Source organism: Austrofundulus limnaeus, unplaced genomic scaffold, assembly GCF_001266775.1.
Source record: "Austrofundulus limnaeus strain Quisiro unplaced genomic scaffold, Austrofundulus_limnaeus-1.0 Scaffold39, whole genome shotgun sequence".
NCBI lineage: Eukaryota > Metazoa > Chordata > Actinopteri > Cyprinodontiformes > Rivulidae > Austrofundulus > Austrofundulus limnaeus.
In genome coordinates, this window is record NW_013952441.1 from 2,504,931 (window position 1) to 2,524,777 (window position 19,847).

Below are 19,847 nucleotides of genomic sequence, written 5' to 3' on the forward strand. Positions count from 1 at the left end.
GTATATATGTATGTATAGTATATACAGCAAATATATAATATTAGCTCAAGAACTAACAGGGGTGTTTGCCAGATAATGGTAGGGGAAATGCTACAATATTTATCATTATATTATTATTACTAGTGTTGTAGTACTTGAGACCGGTCTTAAGACCACATGTTGATGGTCTTGGTCTTGTCTCGATCTCGGACATCGAGACTTGGGATTTTATTTCAAGACCAGTCAAGACCACAAGTGTGGAAATATCACTAAATAGCCAGAATTTTTTCCAATTTCTTTCTTAACATCTTTGATTTTATTGAATGTAAAACGTACTGATTCAAATCCAAGCATGACTCATTGCTAATTTTGTACTTTTGTTACGGTGTCACCCATCTGCTAAATCTTCAGTAACACAGTTCAGCTACATAAATCATAAAGAATATATTTGTAAAACAGCTTTTTGTAGCAAAATAATTTTTTCTCATTTTTTATGTGTGTGGCTCATAGTATTTTTCCTATCTTTGTTTAACAGTTAAGTAAATTAACAAAAAAAGAATAATTTACAACTAGTCTGGGTTCCCTTTAACTACCTTCACAGCCTCATGTTGGCTAATTTATCTTTTTACACTTGCAGCCACACTTCCCTCAGCGTGATACTGTGTAATATTTATTGCTGCAAAATAACATGTTGGACAAATTCATTTGAAAAAGTTCAGTTATCCTGATAAAATCATCTTAGCAGCTTTGTCACTGACCGAGCAGCTCTTTGTAGACTTAAAGGAAAAAAAGAATCAGTAAATCCTCCCCGGTGCTAATCCTGTTTCTCACAGCAGCGTCTCGCTGAGGTCACTTCCTGTTGATATGTGGTGGAACCGMTTCCTTCACCACCTCTTAATTCAGACAGAACGGCTTCTTGAAAACATCCAGGAAAGTTTGGGGGAAAGTTTTGCTGATAAGAACCTGACAGCAGCMGTCTGCAGTCAGAGTGCGGCGTTGTAAGTGAGGTTGGCAGGAAGGAGGTCAAAGTCTGTGCCGAAGGGTGCAGGTGTGGGTCGATAACGTGGTTTTAATCTAATCACCTWGATTAAACTCAGGTTCTCTGTTTATTGCTTTTTTGTGTGTTTTATTTTGCCATTCCCAGGCAAACAGTCCCCTAAAACACGTTGAAATGTAAAAAATTTGCAATAAATAATAGATTTTTTGTTCATTTCTGCATCCCATTGAACAACCTGATTAAACCGAGGCTAAACTCGGCTCCTGAACTTTGATCTTTTAAATCTGCGTGTGCATTTCCTGTCACCTCTCACTGTGTTTTGCTTCCCTGAAGTCAGACGCGTCACAGATTAGAAGGTGGTTACGTAACGATGGACAGGAATATCTGATGCACTGGTTCATCACTTAGTTATCTATTAATAAACTTAGAAACTTTAAAATTTAGCCACAACWTTTAAAGTGCCTGTGACATCAAATTTTTGTAATAAACATGAATTCATTTTTGGAAAGRAAACATTGATAACATATTGCAAAACAAATTTCACATYGCTCAGATGAACGGTTGTTTAGATATGTGCATGTGAAGAAACAGGAAGTGATGTCAAAGGGGAATGTCAGCATRTAAACAGAGCATTGTTGCAAAAGTTAACAACACAAACTGTAGAGAAGAATCTGATGTTTATTTTGATTATCTTTAGTCGCTATCAAAATGAGACAAAGAAAAGTTAATAATTTTGTTTTAATAAACTGAGGCCAGCGAGTTTATTTTCTTGATGAGTTCCCCTTTTATGTCACTTCCTGTTTCACTTTGGCTGAGCTAAACTGAAAAGAAAATAGGCCAATTATGTGACAAAATCGTTAAAATCAACTGTACTATGCCCATTTTCTTACGTATAAAGATGCTTTCTTTGACTTTTTATATTTGAAGGATAGGCAAGTCACAGACTGAACTTTTGCATTTAGATTAGGATTTAATATTTACACATATTATTTAACTTTTTAATCGAACATTTAGTAAAAATTAGTAAAATGTAAGAACAGGGAGCTAAATAAAGAAACGTTACGAATGGAAATTTTTAATTTTTGGAAATTAAAAAAATGTGTTATTTTACACTTGGCGCCCCAAAGTCCACTGGTTCATGTGATATTTTGCTAACAGACGTCTCTGTGCAGCTCTAACTGTGACCCCGACGAGCGCGCCGACGACCTGGAGCTCTCCGCTGCGCCATGGCACAAGGAGGAGCTGGCGTCGCTGCAGCAGTCGCTCCGCGCCCTGCAGAATCWGTTCGCCGCTGAGCGCGCTCGCCGCGAGGAGGCCGAGCGGGAAGCAGAGCTGCTGGCGACAGAAAACACGGCGCTGGAGCAACAACTGGCCGCGATGGAGGGGTGTCAGGTCAGTCGGGTGCAGAGGCGGAGCTAGACTTTTTTGCAAGGGGGGTCACATACAAATATAGACAAACACGCTGGATTTGAACATTCAAAAAMGGCTGCCACAGCTAATTCCAAATAGCTTTATTTCACCTGTTTTAAGAAATATCAAGCTGAACGTTTGCGTGATAGTAGCTAAGAATGATCCAAGAAGCACGCTGAATGCAGTCACCACTTATTATTCAGCCATTTTTAGACATACAAAGCTGAGGATTAGTGTAGAAGTAGCCAAAAAACAGTCTTTACGTGATTCTACATGCTAACCAAAAGTTCAAGATGGCCACTACAGCTAACTTTAAAAGGCTATAGTTCAGCCATTTCAAGTCTTATTGGTGAGAAATTTAAGTAGCTAATCACATGCCGATTGTTATTCCCAAGTTAAGCTAACCATGCTAATTTTATAAAAAGGATAAGCCATCTTTAACTATACACAGCTTAGAAAAATATGTAGTACAATAGTATCAAAGAACAATCATTTAAAAAAATCAAGATCCCCACCCACTTGTCAGTTATTTGGGGGTGGTACCTGGGGTGGCCTATCAGGTACCTGMGGTGACACTTGGCACCACCCCTTYGTCTCCGCCCCTGGTCAGTTTCCCCCCTTGAGTTCCTTTTATTCATACTTTGACCTTCATATTCTCCCTCCTTYCCATCAGGCTCGAGTGTCTGAGCTGGAGCACGAAGCCGAGGAGCTCCGTCAGCTCTGGAAATCCAAGTCCTCCTCCAGGTCGACCTGCTCAGACTTCCTCCACGGCCTGCTGCCGCACTCGCTGCTCCTCAACCCCGAGGAGGAGGGCGCTGGGGAACCCGCTGCTGCCAGGAGCCCGGCTGTCCTGAAGCGCTGGGCCAGCGAGCGGCTGATGAAGGCCACACAGGCGCCCGACTCCCCCGGCGGGATCTACGACCACGAGTGCTCCTGCGTGCGCCGCGCCGAGGTGGTGAAGTACCGCGGGATCTCGCTGCTCAATGAGGTCGACGCTCAGTACAGCGCCTTGCAGGTGAAGTACGAAGAGCTGCTGCGGCGCTGCCAGCTAGAGGAGGAGGAGGAACCGGGCTGTAAGTCTCTGACCTCAGGGGTCACCGCAGGTCGTCTCAGTCCAGCAGACATGGAGGACTTCCAGGACGACCGTCGCCAACCCGAGTATAAAGAACTTTTCAGGAAAATCTTCTCCCGCATTCAGAAAACCAAAGATGACCTGAATAAAAACAGAGGAAGACCCTCGGCTGCTGAAGCTACTTCACAGTAGCTGCTTTTAAAATAAYGCCAGTAATTATTATCTTCCAATCACAGGTTTCATTCTTTTTTTTAAGAATCAAAAGGGCTAAAGGAAACCAGCTCATGTTGCAGATGTTTGCACAGATACACCAGTGCCTCTGCGGTGAAATCACTCTACCTCACAACTCAGAAAACCTGCAAAACGATCCGTCTTCCTCTCAGAGGCTGGAGGACAGAGTGTGTGATGCTGATGACTCTCAGCTACTACCGCACCGAATTTTAGCTCAAGATCTGCAAAATTCCCTGAGCTTGAGCCRTTTTGTGTCATCAGCTGTGGCGGCCATCTTGAATTGTAAATGTTTGGTCTTTTATTTTATTTATTTTTTGCAACAATTAAAAAAAAGCTTATTTCTAGGCTGTGAGAGTTGAACATTATGTTTGTGAATGAAAGATTTGGAACATCTTTCTCAGAAATATACTTGATTATTGTAGAGTAGTTCATCTCTGTGACTGAATGTAGTTAAATAAACTTAAATGACTTGATGATGTAACCTGTTAAAGCTTGATGAAAGATTGTGCTAGAGGAATCGCTCGTGTTGCATTCGCTGCCTGCTGGAAATGTCCACGTTTGTTTGTGGACACTGTTTGGTAGAAATCAACTTGACTCTGAGCCATAAAATATAAAACAAGTTGAATCTGAAGTTTGGTCTGTTTTTTTTTTTTGTCTGTTTGGTTTGATAATTTGCATTTTTTTAAGTTGACAAATACTTKGATAAAAATTCTAATTTGATCAGTTTTATAATTGCAAAGAAGAGTACCACCTGTGGACAACTTCCTGTTAGTGTCTCATGGACAGACAGATAAGGACAGTCTAGAGGACATTTCAGTTACATTTTATCCCAAATTGCTTCTTTATTGGTTCTGTTCAAAATTCAGTCACTCCAATAGAAAACCTACATTCAGCTTCAAATAAGAAAACACCTTCAATATCAACCTTTTAATCCACTTGTCAAAACTGATGAATAAGTAAACGTTTTAAAGATAAACACAGAAAAGCAGAAAAATAAGCAGTTTTCTGCAGGTCCACGAGTCCCAAAAAAACATTACAAATCTGAGATGGATCCTTCTTGAAGCTTTAATCCATTTTTATGTCTGCATCAAATATTCTGAACCAAAAWTGTGTCACACAAACAAAGAAATCATCTTAAAATTGATATTAAATKGATTTTCCTCATAAGGCCTTTAGGTTTGCTTCGCAAAAAACTATAGGAGGAACATGAAAGCATTCTGCTTTCAAACCCAACCTGTCAATAAAAAAAACACAAACACCATGAACATAAAATAAGTCATGGTAAATGTACATATATTTTACTTTCTTTTCTTTTTTTAAATATTCAGTTTATCTGCAGACTCCTCMGTTTTGAGAGAGTGTCTGTTTTCTCACAGATTTACAGTTTTGAGTCAGAAACGTTTCCTCTGAAGTCAGCAAAGCCTCTGACGAGCAGCAGCAGAGTCCCACGTCTCTGTCCTCCATCGGTTCGCAGACCGGAACCGGCTGCTGTGACTGGCTCTTCTGCCCTCCCATCCGACACCAGGGAGAAAATTTAATTATCTGTCAGTGGGGGGGGCTGGGGTGGGGGGKGGGGTTGCTGTCAGGGTCAGGACGGTAGCGTTCCCTTAAGGTACCACATCCCCGCATAGCTGACGCAGCACTCCTGAAACCATAAATTACAGGTTAGATTGGTGGGAAACAGGAAGTAGAGGGCGGAGGAGATGTTCTGTTCAATCTTACGTGAAGCAGCCGGTCGAGCTCGGCTTTGGTTGGTTCTCYGAGCTCCTGAGCCAGTTTGGATTGAATCGCGGCCCTCCTGGCCCGGTAGTTCTTTGTGAACAACTCGTAGAGCAGCCGACGGTGCTGCGGGAGAGTAAAACAAATTCGCAGAAAAAATGATGAAGTTGGTCTTTTAGGAAACATCCTTAATGGGTCTACATTTCTTAGCAAAGTAAACCCAGGCTTACTTTACTTTTTCCTCTATTTTCTCTTTACTTAAAAAAAAAAAACCACTGATGATGAAGAAATTAAGAAACTAATAAGTTCTTTTTTCTACTGAAGTGATTAAAAAAAAGCAAAGTAAACCCAGGCTAAATGACAATTAAACAATCCACACATCCAAAAATTATCTTTACATTTTACTCCAAAATGTTTTTTTTTTTGGTTCTTTGTAGAGCTGCACAATATATCGTTTGAGAATCATGATCACAATGTATGGGTGCGCAATAATCCCACTGCAGGTCCTGCGATGTAGGAAGCAAAATCAATCTGTTATCAAGGGGCTAAACTAGTCACGARTTATAGCTTTTATTTTGACGAGTTGCTTCTGCCAGCAAAAGCAGGCAGCGAGGATCTTGATGAAAACGAGGAAGATGAGCAAATTCAGAAATAACTGGAGGAAGAGGTAAAATGTGGTTAGCTTGAATGCTAATAATAAAGTGCGATCATGGAAACAGAAACTAAGATGGACACAGAGGCAGGTGGTAAAATGTGTTGAAACAATCTCCACTCCAAGTCTGTCCATAACTTTTATTTCACTTCATAAATTTCATCAACTTCCAAAAGTGAAATTAGCATCATTCTTTCAAACTTATTTTCTACTGATATTGATCCCGTGTCTGTCGCAATATAGCCCTAMCCCGGGCAATAAAAGCAAGCAATAAAGATAAGAAAAATAACTCTCAAATACAGACAAAAACATACTTGTAACATATAAAAAATAAGTATGATCGGTGCAAGTTCATAACTTAAAGTGTTATTTAAATCATCTGTTGAACATTCCTGTATTTTTTCCTACTGCAAATTTCACGGTTAGAAAAAAATTTGAAATATCAGTTTTTTCTAATATTCGTGCAGCCCTAGTTYTTTGTACAGATTTGAGCCAAGCAACTTCACTCCACAAAACACACACACAAAAAAAGAAATACAAAAATTTGCAGTTCAGATTCACTGATTATCACTTCAAWATCTTGATGCTTTTATTCTGAAGTGACCTGAAACTGATGCGACGTGTGAATTTGCGGAATCTAACTTGTGGTTTGTGGTGACTTCTAGCTAAAAAGAAAACCTGGATGGAGAGAGAGAGGAGAGTGTTTACCTGGTCGAAGCCGTCTCCCTTCTCCCACAAGCCGAAAACCTTCTGCTCRTCAGGAGCTGCTTTAGTCTGAGCTGGAAACTAAAAGAAAAACAAACAAAACTTTCAGACTTGACCCASGATCTGTCAGTTATAAGCCTTGTTTAAGTGAAGAAAGTGTTCTCATGTGAGCCTTATTCTGTTATAATAAAAAAAAAAATCTGTATTTCATTATGCAACTTTGAAATGAAAAGTATACCTAAATACACTAGTGTCTTCTGTTGTTCAAAACTTATAACTTTTGTACAGAGACCATTTGTTTGAGGCTTCATGTTACTTTGATCTTTTCCATGAACACCAAGTCAAAACAAGAACAGTCTGGGACAGCAAGAAACCCCCAACCAGGATTAGGTCTCCAGAACCGACCCACAGACTGGACACTGATCTATGAACCGCCAGACATCTTAACAATAATGTTAACAGTGAGGTGGAGGTTGACTCCTCTGATCCCAGATCTGTCTGTGTTTACAAACAACCTTCTAGCTTAATCGCTCGCTGAGCAGTAAAGAGATTAGCTTTAAAGCTAATAATCTGTTGCATAAGAAAGACGACGCTGATGCTGTCCCCTCCCCTGCAGCTTCCAAAATCCTTTAAAACTAAAGATAAAACTCAGGAGTGAGTTAGATCTGAGGGATGTGGGTCAGATAGACCAGAGATTGTTGMGCGCCACCTTGAGGGCCTCAAAAGAACAACAGTTTTTAACTTTGGGTCGCAGAGGGCCGCGGGACCGCAGTGATTTTAAATAAGGTGCAATACACTTTCTCTCCACTAGTAGCAGTAGTGCGCCATTAAGTTGTTTAACAATTTTTTTAATATGTAGAAGAAGAACCTTAGAAACCTGCCGAGAATGGAAACTTATTTTACAGGAAAAGTAGAAGCAAAAATGAAAGTAACTCGTCAATAAACACCAAAGTTTGTCACTAATATGAAGAGCAGCTTCTGGTTCTACCATTCAATATTTGAAAAGTTCAAAACATTATCAAATAGTTGCAGATACAACTATATTTTAATTTGCACTTTAAATTCATTTTTGTAGTTTATTTTTAAACATTTTGAATGCATTTTAAAGAGATTTTAAACTTGTCAAAAAGCTGTTGTTACTGTTATTGTTTGTCACTAATAAGAAGAGCAGCTTCTGGTTGCAAAAGTTTAAAAAGGCTTTATTTTCATTTGTACTTTATCAAATTTATTTTTACAGTTTTTTAATTTGAAAAATTTACATTAAACATTTTTAATTTATTTATTTTATGCTCAATTTTATTTTTTGAATAGTTTCTTTTGTTATTGTTTATGTTAAAAACATTTATTTTTGTGCTGATAAGCCTGAGTGGTCTGTTGACCGACCTTTGTATTTGTTCAAACAATTTTTACGGGCAGGGTACAAAATAAAAATGGTTGTCATATTCATGTCTTGTCATTTGACAGGAGTTTTACTTTTAAACTGTAAGTGTATTTAATTTAGTTATGTTAGTTGTGATAGTTTAGTTATAATGCAAATACAATAAAATCAAACCAAAATTTAGAATAATTATCATTTTGATCCATACATCGGTAATGTCTGACTGGGTCTTGTGCCACTTTATGTTCAACAAATTGAGCCCCGAGGTCAAAAAGGTTAAGAACCCCTGAGATAGACCACATCATGGGAGCAAAGTAATCCAGAGGACTGATAACCAACAGTCTGCATTGAGATGCCCAAACGCAGAGACAAACAAAAGATATCAGGTGGCCTCTGGAACTTGAATGGAACCTGAGAACCAGGTCTGCATTGCTTTAGTGCGCCAGCTTCTGTAAAAATGTCCGTTAATGTCGTTATTCTGTGCGGGAAAAACCTGATACTCACATTCAAGCTGCTAAGAAAAAAAAAGAGGCCTTATTTAAGCTGCACGGGCTGCTTAAACYCAGAGAACAGAGGTGAAACGGATCTTAATTCAGGACCAAAGAATCTCAACACTTCAAAAGCCAAACTGCAGGTGAATCAGAGAACAACAAAGACGCTCTCAGCCGGGTCACACGAGAAATCTAAACTTTAAAAGCAGTTGGAAATTTTACAGTTTAGGCAAACAAAAAAAGGAGATAAACCATATGATCCCAGTTTACTTAACTGGATGTTTATTATTCTTTATATAATATTGCTTTTTATGTTATTTTGTGCTTGCTGCATGTTCTGAACAGTGGATGTGATCTTTGCTTCTTCCTGTTCCTTTGTACTGTGTTACATTTTACCACATCCTGCTACAGCAGGTTTGTACTACTTAACCTGTTCTCACTCGGCCACAAGTTATTTCTACTGAAATTATTCTTTGCCTCTGCTTCTAACAAGCTCGTAACACAAAATCTAAACTGGTCATGCTAATGAAGAATCAGTAAAACAGGATGTTGTGTTTTATGTGTTAAACTATCACTAAACTAAATAGCATCCTCCTCCCTCCTCCTCCACTGTGTTTATGTCGAGTTCAGTCTGTGATGCTGTCCTGGACTGGTTTAAACCTTTTATCTCCAGTAGACTTCTTAGCCGTGGCAAAGCCAAGTCTCAGACTGCCTGTGTCACCCGTGGTGTTCCTCAAGGGTCAGTCCTCGGGCTCCTGCTATTTTCTCTGTATATGCTGATTTTAGGCCAAGTCATTAGTCAGCACAGCATTTTTTTTATTGTTTTGCAGATGAGACACAGATTTACATCAGGACTGTCTCATATACCTTAACCAATCTGGCAGCATCACCTACTTCAACACTGATAGCAGCAGGAGCACCAGCATCATCAGCATCACTATCATCTTCATCATCACTGCCTTGACTACCTGCCTGGAGGCTTTACTGACTGCCACCCCTCACCAGGTCCAGACATCAATCATGACTACTATTTCTTTCCCTGGACAAGACGTTCCCCTTTCCACCTCTTACTAATCTTGGTGTGAGACTGGACTCTCAAYTTACATTTGAAAATCACATGAAAGTGCCTGTGACATGCATTTACATGAAATACAAAAAAAAAATCAAAGAAAATATTTTTCTATTTAAGAAACTCGGCAAAATACACATGATTTGACACATTATATCACATAATTGGCAAATTTTCTTTTGAATTTTGCTCAGCTAAAGTGAAACAGCAAGTGACATCAAAGGGGAACTCTTTGAGAAAGAAAGCTCCCTGGTTTTTGTTTATTGAAACAATATTTTTTGAACTCTGACTCTCTCATCTTTTTATGATCGTGATTAAAATATAAAAAAAAAACCATCAGATTCTTCTCTACAGTCTGTGTTGTTAGCTATTTTATCAACGCTCTGTTTATATTCAGACATTCCCCTTTGACATCACTTCCTGTTTCTTCACATGCAAATATCTCAACAACTGTTCATCTCAGCAGCATGAAATCTTTTTAATAATATATTATCAATGTTATCTTTTCAAAAATACATTCATAGTTATTATAAAAAAATGATGTCACAGGCACTTTAAGCATTGGTTTAAAATCTGCTTCATCCATCTTCACAACATCGCTAAACTTCAGCCCTCTCTCACTTTTGCTGACATGGAGAAACTCGCTCATGCCCTTGTCTCCTCCAGGCTTGACTGCTGTAACTTCCTGTTTACCGGAATCTCTGGTAAAAATCTTCAGAAACTTCAATATATTCAAAACAGAGCAGCCGGGATGAAAGGAGTGGGAAAAAAAAGAAGGATTTTAAATTTCCATGACAGAATACTCACAGGCACCATTATCTGTTTGCACTGGCAGAGCAGCACGGCRTCCTGCAGCACGTGGTCCGAGACGGAGCGAAGGGCGCTCTGTCCCGCCGGCATGGAAGCTAGGTGAAGGTTAAACAGCCGCTTCAGCTCGTTCAGCGTCAGCACAAAATGCTTCCGGAAAGTCTTTGTCACGAAGTCCTGCAGCTCCGGGGACAACATGCTGGAGGGGCTCCCCCCGTTGGAGAGATCAAAACCCGGAGAGGCGGAGCTGCTGTAACCGTTMACAGAACCGTTGGGGATGGAGGTGTCCATCGGCTCGTCCTCCCTGACGGGCTGCCGGTTGGTTGAAACACTGCTCCCTGCACGTCTGACATCCAGGTCCCGCTGCAGCGACGTCTGCTTTTCTTGCGCTCGCTCCTGAGCCATCCTCAGACGCTGCTCCCCGCTGACGTGGACGGGCTCTAGAGGACAACACAGAAGTCAACTTACGTAAAACTAAAAGAGAAAAAGTAATAAAAAAAACAGCAAGTTATGACCAATAGAATTCTKCTTTACCTGGCTGCGGGTCATTCTTTGGCACAAAATCTTCTTTGGAGAAATTAAAAACCTTTTCCAACCTTTAAAAAAAAAGATTTTTTTTAATATCCACAACCTTTCCTCAAAAAAAAAAAAAACTTCAGTAAACCTTCTTCTTGAAACCTACTTGCTTTGGATACCAAGCCACAACATCTGCTGCCTGTGGGYGATATCTGGATGCTTCTTGATGAAGTCCAGATCAGTGGGCAGCAGAAACTCCCAGCCACGGTTGACCCGAGGAGCTGCTACGTGTTCGAGGAACTCCTTCACATCCTCAGGAGGAAGCTAATGGAGGGAGAGGGAAGGATTTAGCTGATTTAGCTAAAAAAAAAAAAAAAAAAAAACAGCATTCTCTGTGTAGAAGTGTTTTAGGCTCCTAAATAGCAACAAATAAAAACTATAAAAAGGTTTTTAATTAAAGTGAAACCAACAATTTCTTTTTTCTCAAACTACTTCTTACTTTGATGATGGATGCAATTTCTTTTCTCATCACGGAGCGCTCCTGAGTGAATCTCCACATCTACAGAAAGTAAACAGTCATTTACTCGAACTGTAAAACAACATACTATAATTTATTCTGAGTAATTAAATAAATAGATTTTAAAAAAGAGGGATAACAGCTCACCACAAAGTCTCTGCCACGACAGAGCACTTCAGCAGAGACACCACTGTGAGCGCTGCAGGTGTTTTTAGGATACAGAACATCACTTGGGACCAGGGGAAAAAAACATCAGCATCAGTTTATTTGAGCAATTTGAAACAATGCAGACACTCTTTACAATCAGTTTCCATCAAAAATCAAAGTCTATTTCTTTCTCACCTTTTTACAACCCAGTTTCCCTGAACCAGCAGCGCCACCTGCTGGATGCAGCGCAGCACCGCGGTCTGGTCGATACCAGAGGCGAGCAGCCCCATCAGGTTGGCAAACGGCATCACCTTGACTGAGAACAGAAATTTAACACAAGTTAACTAAACGTTTCTGTAACAGAGAAAGATTTTTACTAAGCTTATAGCAGACATTACATATAATTATCAAAGAAAGGAGGAAACATGATCAGTATTTTCCAGTGATCGTAGCTTACCGTTCTTCATCAGCGTCTTGACTTGATCGCCAAGCGGCAGGGTGCGGAGCTGAGCCATGGAGAGCACATTACTGGGGCCGACTGGTTTCACGCTGATGTGTACAGAGGAACAGTCATGTTAATAACCTTAAATCCAGAAACATTTGTCAAAAAAAAGTGAGAAACACTTACACTTTCTCCTCCGTGAGAGGGGGCATCAGCATCGTCAAGTACTCCCTGAGAAAACAGGAGAGAGTTTGAGCAAAGCTCTGAAATCAGAGCTGATCAGGTGAATAAAGACGCGAGCGAAATGTTAGCTGCGTTCATGGAGACGTGCAACTAAAATAACATTTTGGACAATAAATATGACACCAGATAAGGACTGTTAGTTTTTCTTTTTTTCACCACTCACTTTGGAGTTTTGACCAGTTCAGAGTTCTGCGAAGCGTCTACAGACTGACAGAACAAGTACTGCTTTTCRTGCTCCGAGCGCCCGTCCTGCATTCAAAACAATTGAAACATTAAAAACAAACRCACAGAGCAGTAATGTCACCAAACTGAACATGTTCAGTCTGAGTGGTCCCTCTACCTTCGCCCGGTGGTGCTGCAGGTGGATCCAGGGCTCCTCCGCCTGCTTCTTCTGCAGAAACTCGTAAGACTGGATTCTCCTCTGCCGGGCCTGCTCCGATTCGGGACGGGCAAACCTCACCTAAAGAAGAAGCGTGCAGAATTTCACACTCGGTGTTTGCACGAAAACTTAAAAAAGATAACGTGGCTACAACATTATTGCATTAATAAATATTAATCTTCACCGTGATCGCCTTCGCTTCCTCTTCAGTTTCCTCCTGGGAGGAGTCTCCACCTGCAGGCGAGAGAATCGGGTCATCCGGCAGTCATCATTACAATTATTCAAGACAATAACTCCACATTTATTTTATATAAATCAAACATTAAAATAAAAGGCTATTTTTTTCCAAATTGTTGTAACAATAAATTATACAGAAAAAGTAGTTTATTATAAATTGTTTTTATTATTATTTGTATTTATTGTGGATTTCTTTGACAATCAAACAACAAAAGACATTTAATCTCAAACATGATTCACAACTAAAGGAAATTGGGTCCTTTTTGTTTACAAAAAAAGTTAATTTTCTCACATTTCTTGCAAAGTAAAATAAAATTGTATTTACTTTATTTGGGTGAAAAAGTAATTTCATCACTTCTGCTCTTAAAAATAAAATAAGGATGTTTTAAATGTGAAGGTGGAAAACACACCTTCATTAGCCGCCTCCCGCTCTCTGGTTTTGTTGTCAGCTTTGTCCAAATAAGAGAAACTAGGTCTCATCTGCAGGATTCCCGTCAGCGGGGTGATATGAAGCTCACCTGATGAAATCATCAGTAAAAAACAATTAGACTGTATTCTGGCTTTTCTACAGTATATGATTCCATATTAGTTGTAATGCCAACTAACGGACTATAACCTTATCAATGTAAACAAAGCTAGATGATTAGTAAAAAGAAACACTGAAACACGAATGACCTTTGAGCATTTACAACAAATCAGACAAAGTCAGCACACGTGTGGTGCTGCAGCAGGCAGCAGGCAGCAGGTAATCGGGTCAGACCTTTGCGAAACAAAGCAGCTGCATATTTGGAGGTGTTGGTCGTGGCCTGGATGGAGGAAAACGTCTGTTTGTCCATCATTTTTCTGAACAAGACACATCAAAGCAAGAACTGTCAATCTACTAAACGAACTAGGACGTCTTTAGGATTAATAAAGTAAAAAAAATATATGTACATACGATGAGTAAGTGTTGGTTTCATCGTAGGACATGCCGTCCACATTTAGAGCTATTTGCTCTCCTTTACTGCGACAGTAATTTGGACTTTTGGTGTTGATGGCCATTTCCAGCTCCAGCTGTTAAGATAAGAAACACACACACAAAAAAACCCAAAAACAAATAAACCCGCAAAGAAATAAATGAACCAAAACAAATTTCAAGAAACAACTAAAGTTAAGCAGAATTAAAAATGCCAGATGTGTTTACCTTCTGCTGTTTGGGTTTGATCTTAGCTGACAGATGATTGACATCATCATAGGTCATAGTGGCCGGTCGCACTGGATACTGAGTTTAAAAAAATACAAATATGACAAATTACAGATCAGTGAGTGAATCCAGATTTGTTTTAAAAAGACTGAGTCCTATAAAAGGAAAGCTCACCTGGAGAAGATAAAGTTTATCTGCAAGGCTTTTGGCGAGGTACACATCGATCTACAAGGAGAGAAACAGTATATCAGAAACCTTATCTTTCACCACAAAGCTTAGGACTTGCTTAAAAATGAACACCTAAACAAATTTGATTCCTGGAAATCCAACCATGAGGACCGATAACCAGAATAAACAAATGTTTTCTTGAGAGTCGTTGAGAACACTACAACTTCGGAGCCCGGGGGGTTGGATCAAGCATGCTTTGGCTTGTGTTACAGTCAGYAACAAACATTTAACTAGTTGGGTTTTGTTTTCAGGCAAAACAAATTATAGGCAATCTTTTGAAAAGCTGGGGAAAAGAAAGAAACAAAAAGAAACATGTGACCTGTGTTGGCAAAACAAGTTGGAATGATGGAATGAGCACAGGCTGCCGTACAAAATTAGCTAATAGCATACAATTCCCTTTATGTTGATATCTTCTTATTTTGAAAAAAATCCAGTCATCGTTTTATTCATAGAAAACCAATTACAAACATATTAAACAGCAATATTTATGACACATAATACAGACTTATACCTCATCTATAATGGGGTCGTCTTCTTCACTGCTGGCCATAATGATGAAATCACAGCCAGAAGCTGAAAGATGTCACAAGAGAGAGGAGCTGATGATGTCAGGGATCCAACCAAACCTATAAAATAAAATAAAAAGAAGTACAGGGAGTTACTGCACAGCATCTAGTTTATAACTGAGAGGCTACGCCATAAAAATAACATGCAGCTGGAGAACTATTACGAATTAATGCAGGATATGGTGGGTAAAGCTAGACTGATGATTGAATTATAAGCTTATAGTGTCAGAAGGACCAATATTTAGAGACAAAAGTTTACAGCAGGTAACACATGATGCAACATTAAGCCACCCACTTTAAATGACTTCTCTTCATTCAAATATATTCTAATAAACAGTATGCCTTCTAGACACTCAACACTGTGATTTCAGAGAGTTATTACACACTGATGACACCAGCTTTAAAGCCAAGTCAGTATTTGTCTGCGTTAGCTTTATGTTAGCAACTTAGCTAAAACCGTTCACCTGTACAACTCAGTTTCTAATTTTTAACCCGTTTTCAGGTAAAAAGGAAAAGCGAAGACAAAGTTCTTGTTTAAATTCTCAGTAAAAGAATAAGAAACGAATGAGACAAAGAGGTTGTTAGCCGGTGATAGCCTAGCCAAGTCAGCTGTACGTAGCGCATGCTAGCTAACTTAGCCTGGCGTGCTAACAGGCACATTGYTACACAAACTGACAGTCAGTCACCCGGCCGGAGGTAAACAGGTTCATCTCTCACCTGCACTTTTCACCGCCCGGTTTAAACAGTTTCATGCGTGCGTGAGACGTCCAGGACGATCGTTGAAGAACCAACAGAAGTTAACTCAATGCTGCTGGGGTGAAGGTATGATGTTGAGTCAGCTCCACACAGAGGCACGTGGGGAGGAGCTCGTGTCTGTAGCAGTATATGAAACACGCAAGTTTTTCACATTTTATTAATCACATCTCGGGAGTAATGTGTTATAGTTTCCACGTTGGCGATAATAAGGAGACCAAAGAAATTGTGAATGAATTGAAAAAGAACATGTGRCAGCGGTGGGATTCGAACCCACGCCCCCGAAGAGACTGGAGCCTTAATCCAGCGCCTTAGACCGCTCGGCCACGCTACCTCACAATTATTGCTTTTACCACGTATTGGACAAATTAAATGTGAAAACGCGTATGTTTTTGTRTGTTTTTGTATTTATATTGACTTCCTTTTGCTTGTTTACATTTTCCACCATAACGAAACTTTCCTACTTTTATTAACTAGCATTACTTTCTATGTAATAAAATGTCTGCCATTCTGAAGAACATGAATAACCAATAACATGAGATGTTATTAGGATCTCATCATGACTTGTGTAATCTCGTAATTTTTACTGAAGATCTCAATTTTGGTTCGCAAAGTCATGATTTAGATATGCTGAGTCATGTATAAAGTATGAAGTCACAATATGAAAAATATATCTCTGCATTATGACCTAGAGAATATTTTGCTATGAAATTGGCTTCATTACCTCTTGGAAGGAAGGAAGGAAGGAAGGAAGGAAGGAAGGAAGGAAGGAAGGAAGGAAGGATGTATGTATGTATGTATGTATGTATGTATGTATGTATGAATGTATATATGAATGTATGTATGTATATATGTATGTACGTATGTATGTAGGATGTATGAATGTATGTATGTATGTAGGATGTATGTATGTATGTATGTACGTATGTATGTAGGATGTGTGAATGTATGTATGAATGTATGTATGTAGGATGTATGTATGTACGTATGTATGTAGGATGTATGTATGTATGTAGGATGTATGTAGGTTGTATGTAGGATGTATGTAGGAAAGTCACTGCATTTTCTGGGCAACAGCAATTTCTCTGGTTTGATCTGAGTTTATTTAAATAATTTTATTCAAGTTTAGTTTGGAAGTTTTGAATAAGGAAGTTTTTAACTCTGAAGGAACAATTTTCTCAGTTACACATAAAAAAGGGAAAAATCACAAGGAAATGAAAAGCAATAAAAAGCAAGGCAAACTTTATTATGTACTTATTTTTTACATAAACTCTTCCAACATTAGTCTATTAACAATGCTCTTTGTTCTGATTTTACTTTTTTAGACATTTTTCTTTTATACAACCATATTCACTTCATTAAAAAGGTAATGAGGGGACGGGGAAGTAAACAGAGAACAAGTCAAGATGATTAAATGTCCCAAATCAACAGACAGAAACAGGAAGAAAGAAATGTCTGATCATCGATGGCTCGGCAAATGCACACATTAACACATTCAAACTGCTAACAGCAAAAATTCTGTCGTAAAAATATGTAAACTAATGTCCTGATGCATCTCAGTAATCCAGGTAGAAAAAATCAAAAAGAAAAAAATAAGTAGGTMMTCTGGACGGATTCTTCTTTAGTGAAACGTTTCGTCTCTCGTCCAAGAGACGTCTTCAGTCTGATGAGTTTCAAGTGAACTCAGCCTTATAAGCACTGCCTCCACATGGACAAACAGGAACTGTTTTCTGAAGACGTCTCTTGGACGACAGACGAAACGTTTCACTAAAGAAGAACCCGTCCAGAGGACCTGCTTATTTTTTCTTTTTTGATGTAAACTATAATCATTCAGGGTAAATGCTGAATGTCTTAAAACCAGAGAGAACGTCTGACACTCAGAAACTCCCACAGYCATCGGTGGGGATGAATTATGTATTCATATTTACTCCTCCACCAGCGCCCAGGCCTCCTCAGCTTTCATGTAGTACTGGTTGGCCAGGCGACCTTTCATGGCCGCCATGGCAGCTTCTGCGGCTTCGGTAAACAAATCGCCTGCATCAAAACAGGAGAGACGGTATAGTCAGAAATTTGGACTCGGGTCATATTTTCTGTTTTCATGATCAGTTTGTATTAGAGAGYGGTGAGGGGACCGGACCTGCTTTCTGAGGATCCGCGGTGAGGTTGTGGCCTCCCTCTTGGTACATCTCCGCCTCTCTGGCCAGCAGTAGGTGGCGAGGCTCGTCCTGCGTGCCGTCGAACTCTCCGCCCTCATCGTAGTCCATCATGTTCAGGGCGCTGTCGTACCAGTGCACCGCTTCATCCCAGTCTTGCTTTCTGTCGACACAGAACGAAAAATATCTTCCAGCGTAAATCCACCAGGGGGCAGTGTTACAGTTAGTGATCGCTGGTTAAACATCAACTGATTAACTTGTGGAGTTTACTTTATGCAGGATGGCAGCTGCTRCTAACTGACATGAGCAGACACACAAACAAACATCTACAACACCTTATTTAATTTTATTTTTTAAAGAAGTGCACCAAAACATGAAAAATTTTTTGATAAACTTTGTACACTTTCAACTCTAGATTATACGACTGAGTATTAGAGCCACACACGATTTTTTTAAATTATCATTACAAGATTAAAGTCGTAATTTTACGAGAATAAAGTCATATTACATGACACGTCTATTTTCCGTTCCTCATTTCCTCCTTATTTTCCCTCACACCTGCTGTATACAGCCATGTCTCTGTGTTTATGAAGAAGTCTGTGATGACTTGGGTCACTGGTGTAATATGCTTTCATCCAAATTAGCTACGTGACGACTAAATCTGTCAATGCATCCATTAATTACAATACAGCTTTACAATACTGATTATTTGATGCTAATGTGCTAAAAGATTATTTATTTATTTTAAGCAATACTAAATAACAACTTCAACCTTCCTCATTTTAATGCAGTAACTGCATGCTTTTTCATATAAAGGCTACATTATGACTTTTTCCTTGTAATATTATGACTTTAAACTCGTAATAATACAACTTTATTCTCATAATATTATGACTTTATTTTAATATGACTTTAATGTTGTAATATTATGACTTTATTCTTGTAAAATTACAACTTTATTTCCATAATAGTATGACTTTAATGTTGTAATATGATGACTTTATTCTTGTAATTAAAAAAACAATAAAATGATGTTGTGTGGTCCCAATACTTCGTCGTAAGATTAGCATCCTTGCTTTTTAGCTTTTAGCTACTTTCGTCAAGCTAGTTTTCGGTTTTTGTTTTGCAAGTTTTAGCTTTTAGCTGCTGTTTTGCCATCTTTAGCTTTTATTTTGATTTGTCATAATTAACAAAACGTTCTGTTTCGGTCATCCGGCGCTCAGAATTCAYGCAGCTTTTTTTTGTACTCTTTGCTTCCCCCACCTGTCAGCTGACAGGTTGATTCCTGTATCGAAGGCTCTGGCAACAACGATCATTGAAGACCTGTCGCCGGCCTCGGCAGCCTGCAGGAGGTACTTAAAACCTTTCATCCTGTTTCCTGCGTTGTCCTGCCAATGACACAAACGGGTCAGAAACAGAAACAGAGCAAACCTGAATCAGCTGACGAGAAGTGAAATCCCGGCGTGTTTACCTCCACCTCCATGTCGGGCAGAATGTGATGAGGCAGCTGCAGGTAACATTTCCCCAACGCGACGATGGCCTCCAGCTCTCCACACAGGGCGGCCCTCTCAAGGTGGAACATGGCCGAGTCCTGATCCCACTGCTCGTCCTTCTCACAGAAACGACCCGCCTCGTGGTAGCGGACCATGGCCAGGTGGACCTGAACGGAAGACCCAGATGAAATGATCAGATCTTAGCGAATAGGGCTGTGTATTGGCAAGAATTTGGCGATACGATACATATCATGACAGAGGGGTCACGATACGATATATCACGATATATTGCGATACTGTAAGCAAGGCGATATATTGTGATTTTTTTTGTCCAAAAATTCTATTAAATAAAAGCATCTTACCGAAAAAAAAAAACATAATTCATTGTCTCAGAAAATTCTAATATTACATAGACATACTTTTGATACACTTAGCTGTGTTCTGCTTTGTATGGATTTTATTTTATTTGTTTCATATTTC

General features: G+C 39.4%; 3 protein-coding genes and 1 non-coding gene across 7 annotated transcripts in view; 1 reads left to right on the forward strand and 3 right to left on the reverse strand.

Moving 5' to 3' along the window:
- The window catches only part of LOC106516643 (cerebellar degeneration-related protein 2), a gene marked incomplete in the record, with an annotated part of 7,549 nt that extends 3,229 nt beyond the window's left edge, over positions 1–4,320 (forward strand). Inside the window, 2 exon segments of the mRNA XM_014007106.1 lie at positions 2,149–2,368; positions 3,060–4,320. Coding sequence (XP_013862560.1) covers positions 2,149–2,368; positions 3,060–3,650 — 811 coding nt within the window.
- Positions 4,321–4,500: 180 nt separating this feature from the next.
- Positions 4,501–16,004, reverse strand: polr3e (polymerase (RNA) III (DNA directed) polypeptide E). Its single transcript, XM_014007107.1, has 21 exons — positions 15,686–16,004; positions 14,914–15,028; positions 14,349–14,399; positions 14,175–14,252; positions 13,929–14,044; positions 13,752–13,834; positions 13,402–13,509; positions 12,939–12,988; positions 12,716–12,835; positions 12,539–12,624; positions 12,319–12,363; positions 12,148–12,239; positions 11,886–12,006; positions 11,691–11,772; positions 11,526–11,585; positions 11,193–11,350; positions 11,045–11,106; positions 10,511–10,950; positions 6,769–6,846; positions 5,412–5,534; positions 4,501–5,334 (listed from the first exon to the last, which is right to left on the reverse strand). Exons 2-21 carry the CDS (start codon positions 14,950–14,952, stop codon positions 5,278–5,280), a joined length of 2,049 nt encoding a protein of 682 aa, XP_013862561.1. The 5' UTR covers positions 14,953–15,028; positions 15,686–16,004; the 3' UTR covers positions 4,501–5,277.
- trnal-aag (transfer RNA leucine (anticodon AAG)) lies at positions 15,974–16,055 on the reverse strand. Its single transcript has one exon. It is a non-coding gene; the product is annotated as a tRNA-Leu (tRNA).
- Positions 16,056–17,528: 1,473 nt separating this feature from the next.
- Positions 17,529–19,847, reverse strand: part of eef2k (eukaryotic elongation factor 2 kinase) — a 15,792-nt gene continuing 13,473 nt past the window's right edge. For all 4 annotated transcript variants that reach the window (XM_014007108.1, XM_014007110.1, XM_014007109.1 and 1 more), the window contains 4 exons: positions 19,346–19,534; positions 19,138–19,262; positions 17,859–18,037; positions 17,529–17,755 (listed from right to left, as the gene is read on the reverse strand). In XM_014007108.1, coding sequence (XP_013862562.1) covers positions 17,646–17,755; positions 17,859–18,037; positions 19,138–19,262; positions 19,346–19,534 — 603 coding nt within the window. In that variant the 3' untranslated portion in view covers positions 17,529–17,645. The remainder of the gene's footprint in view (positions 17,756–17,858; positions 18,038–19,137; positions 19,263–19,345; positions 19,535–19,847) is intronic.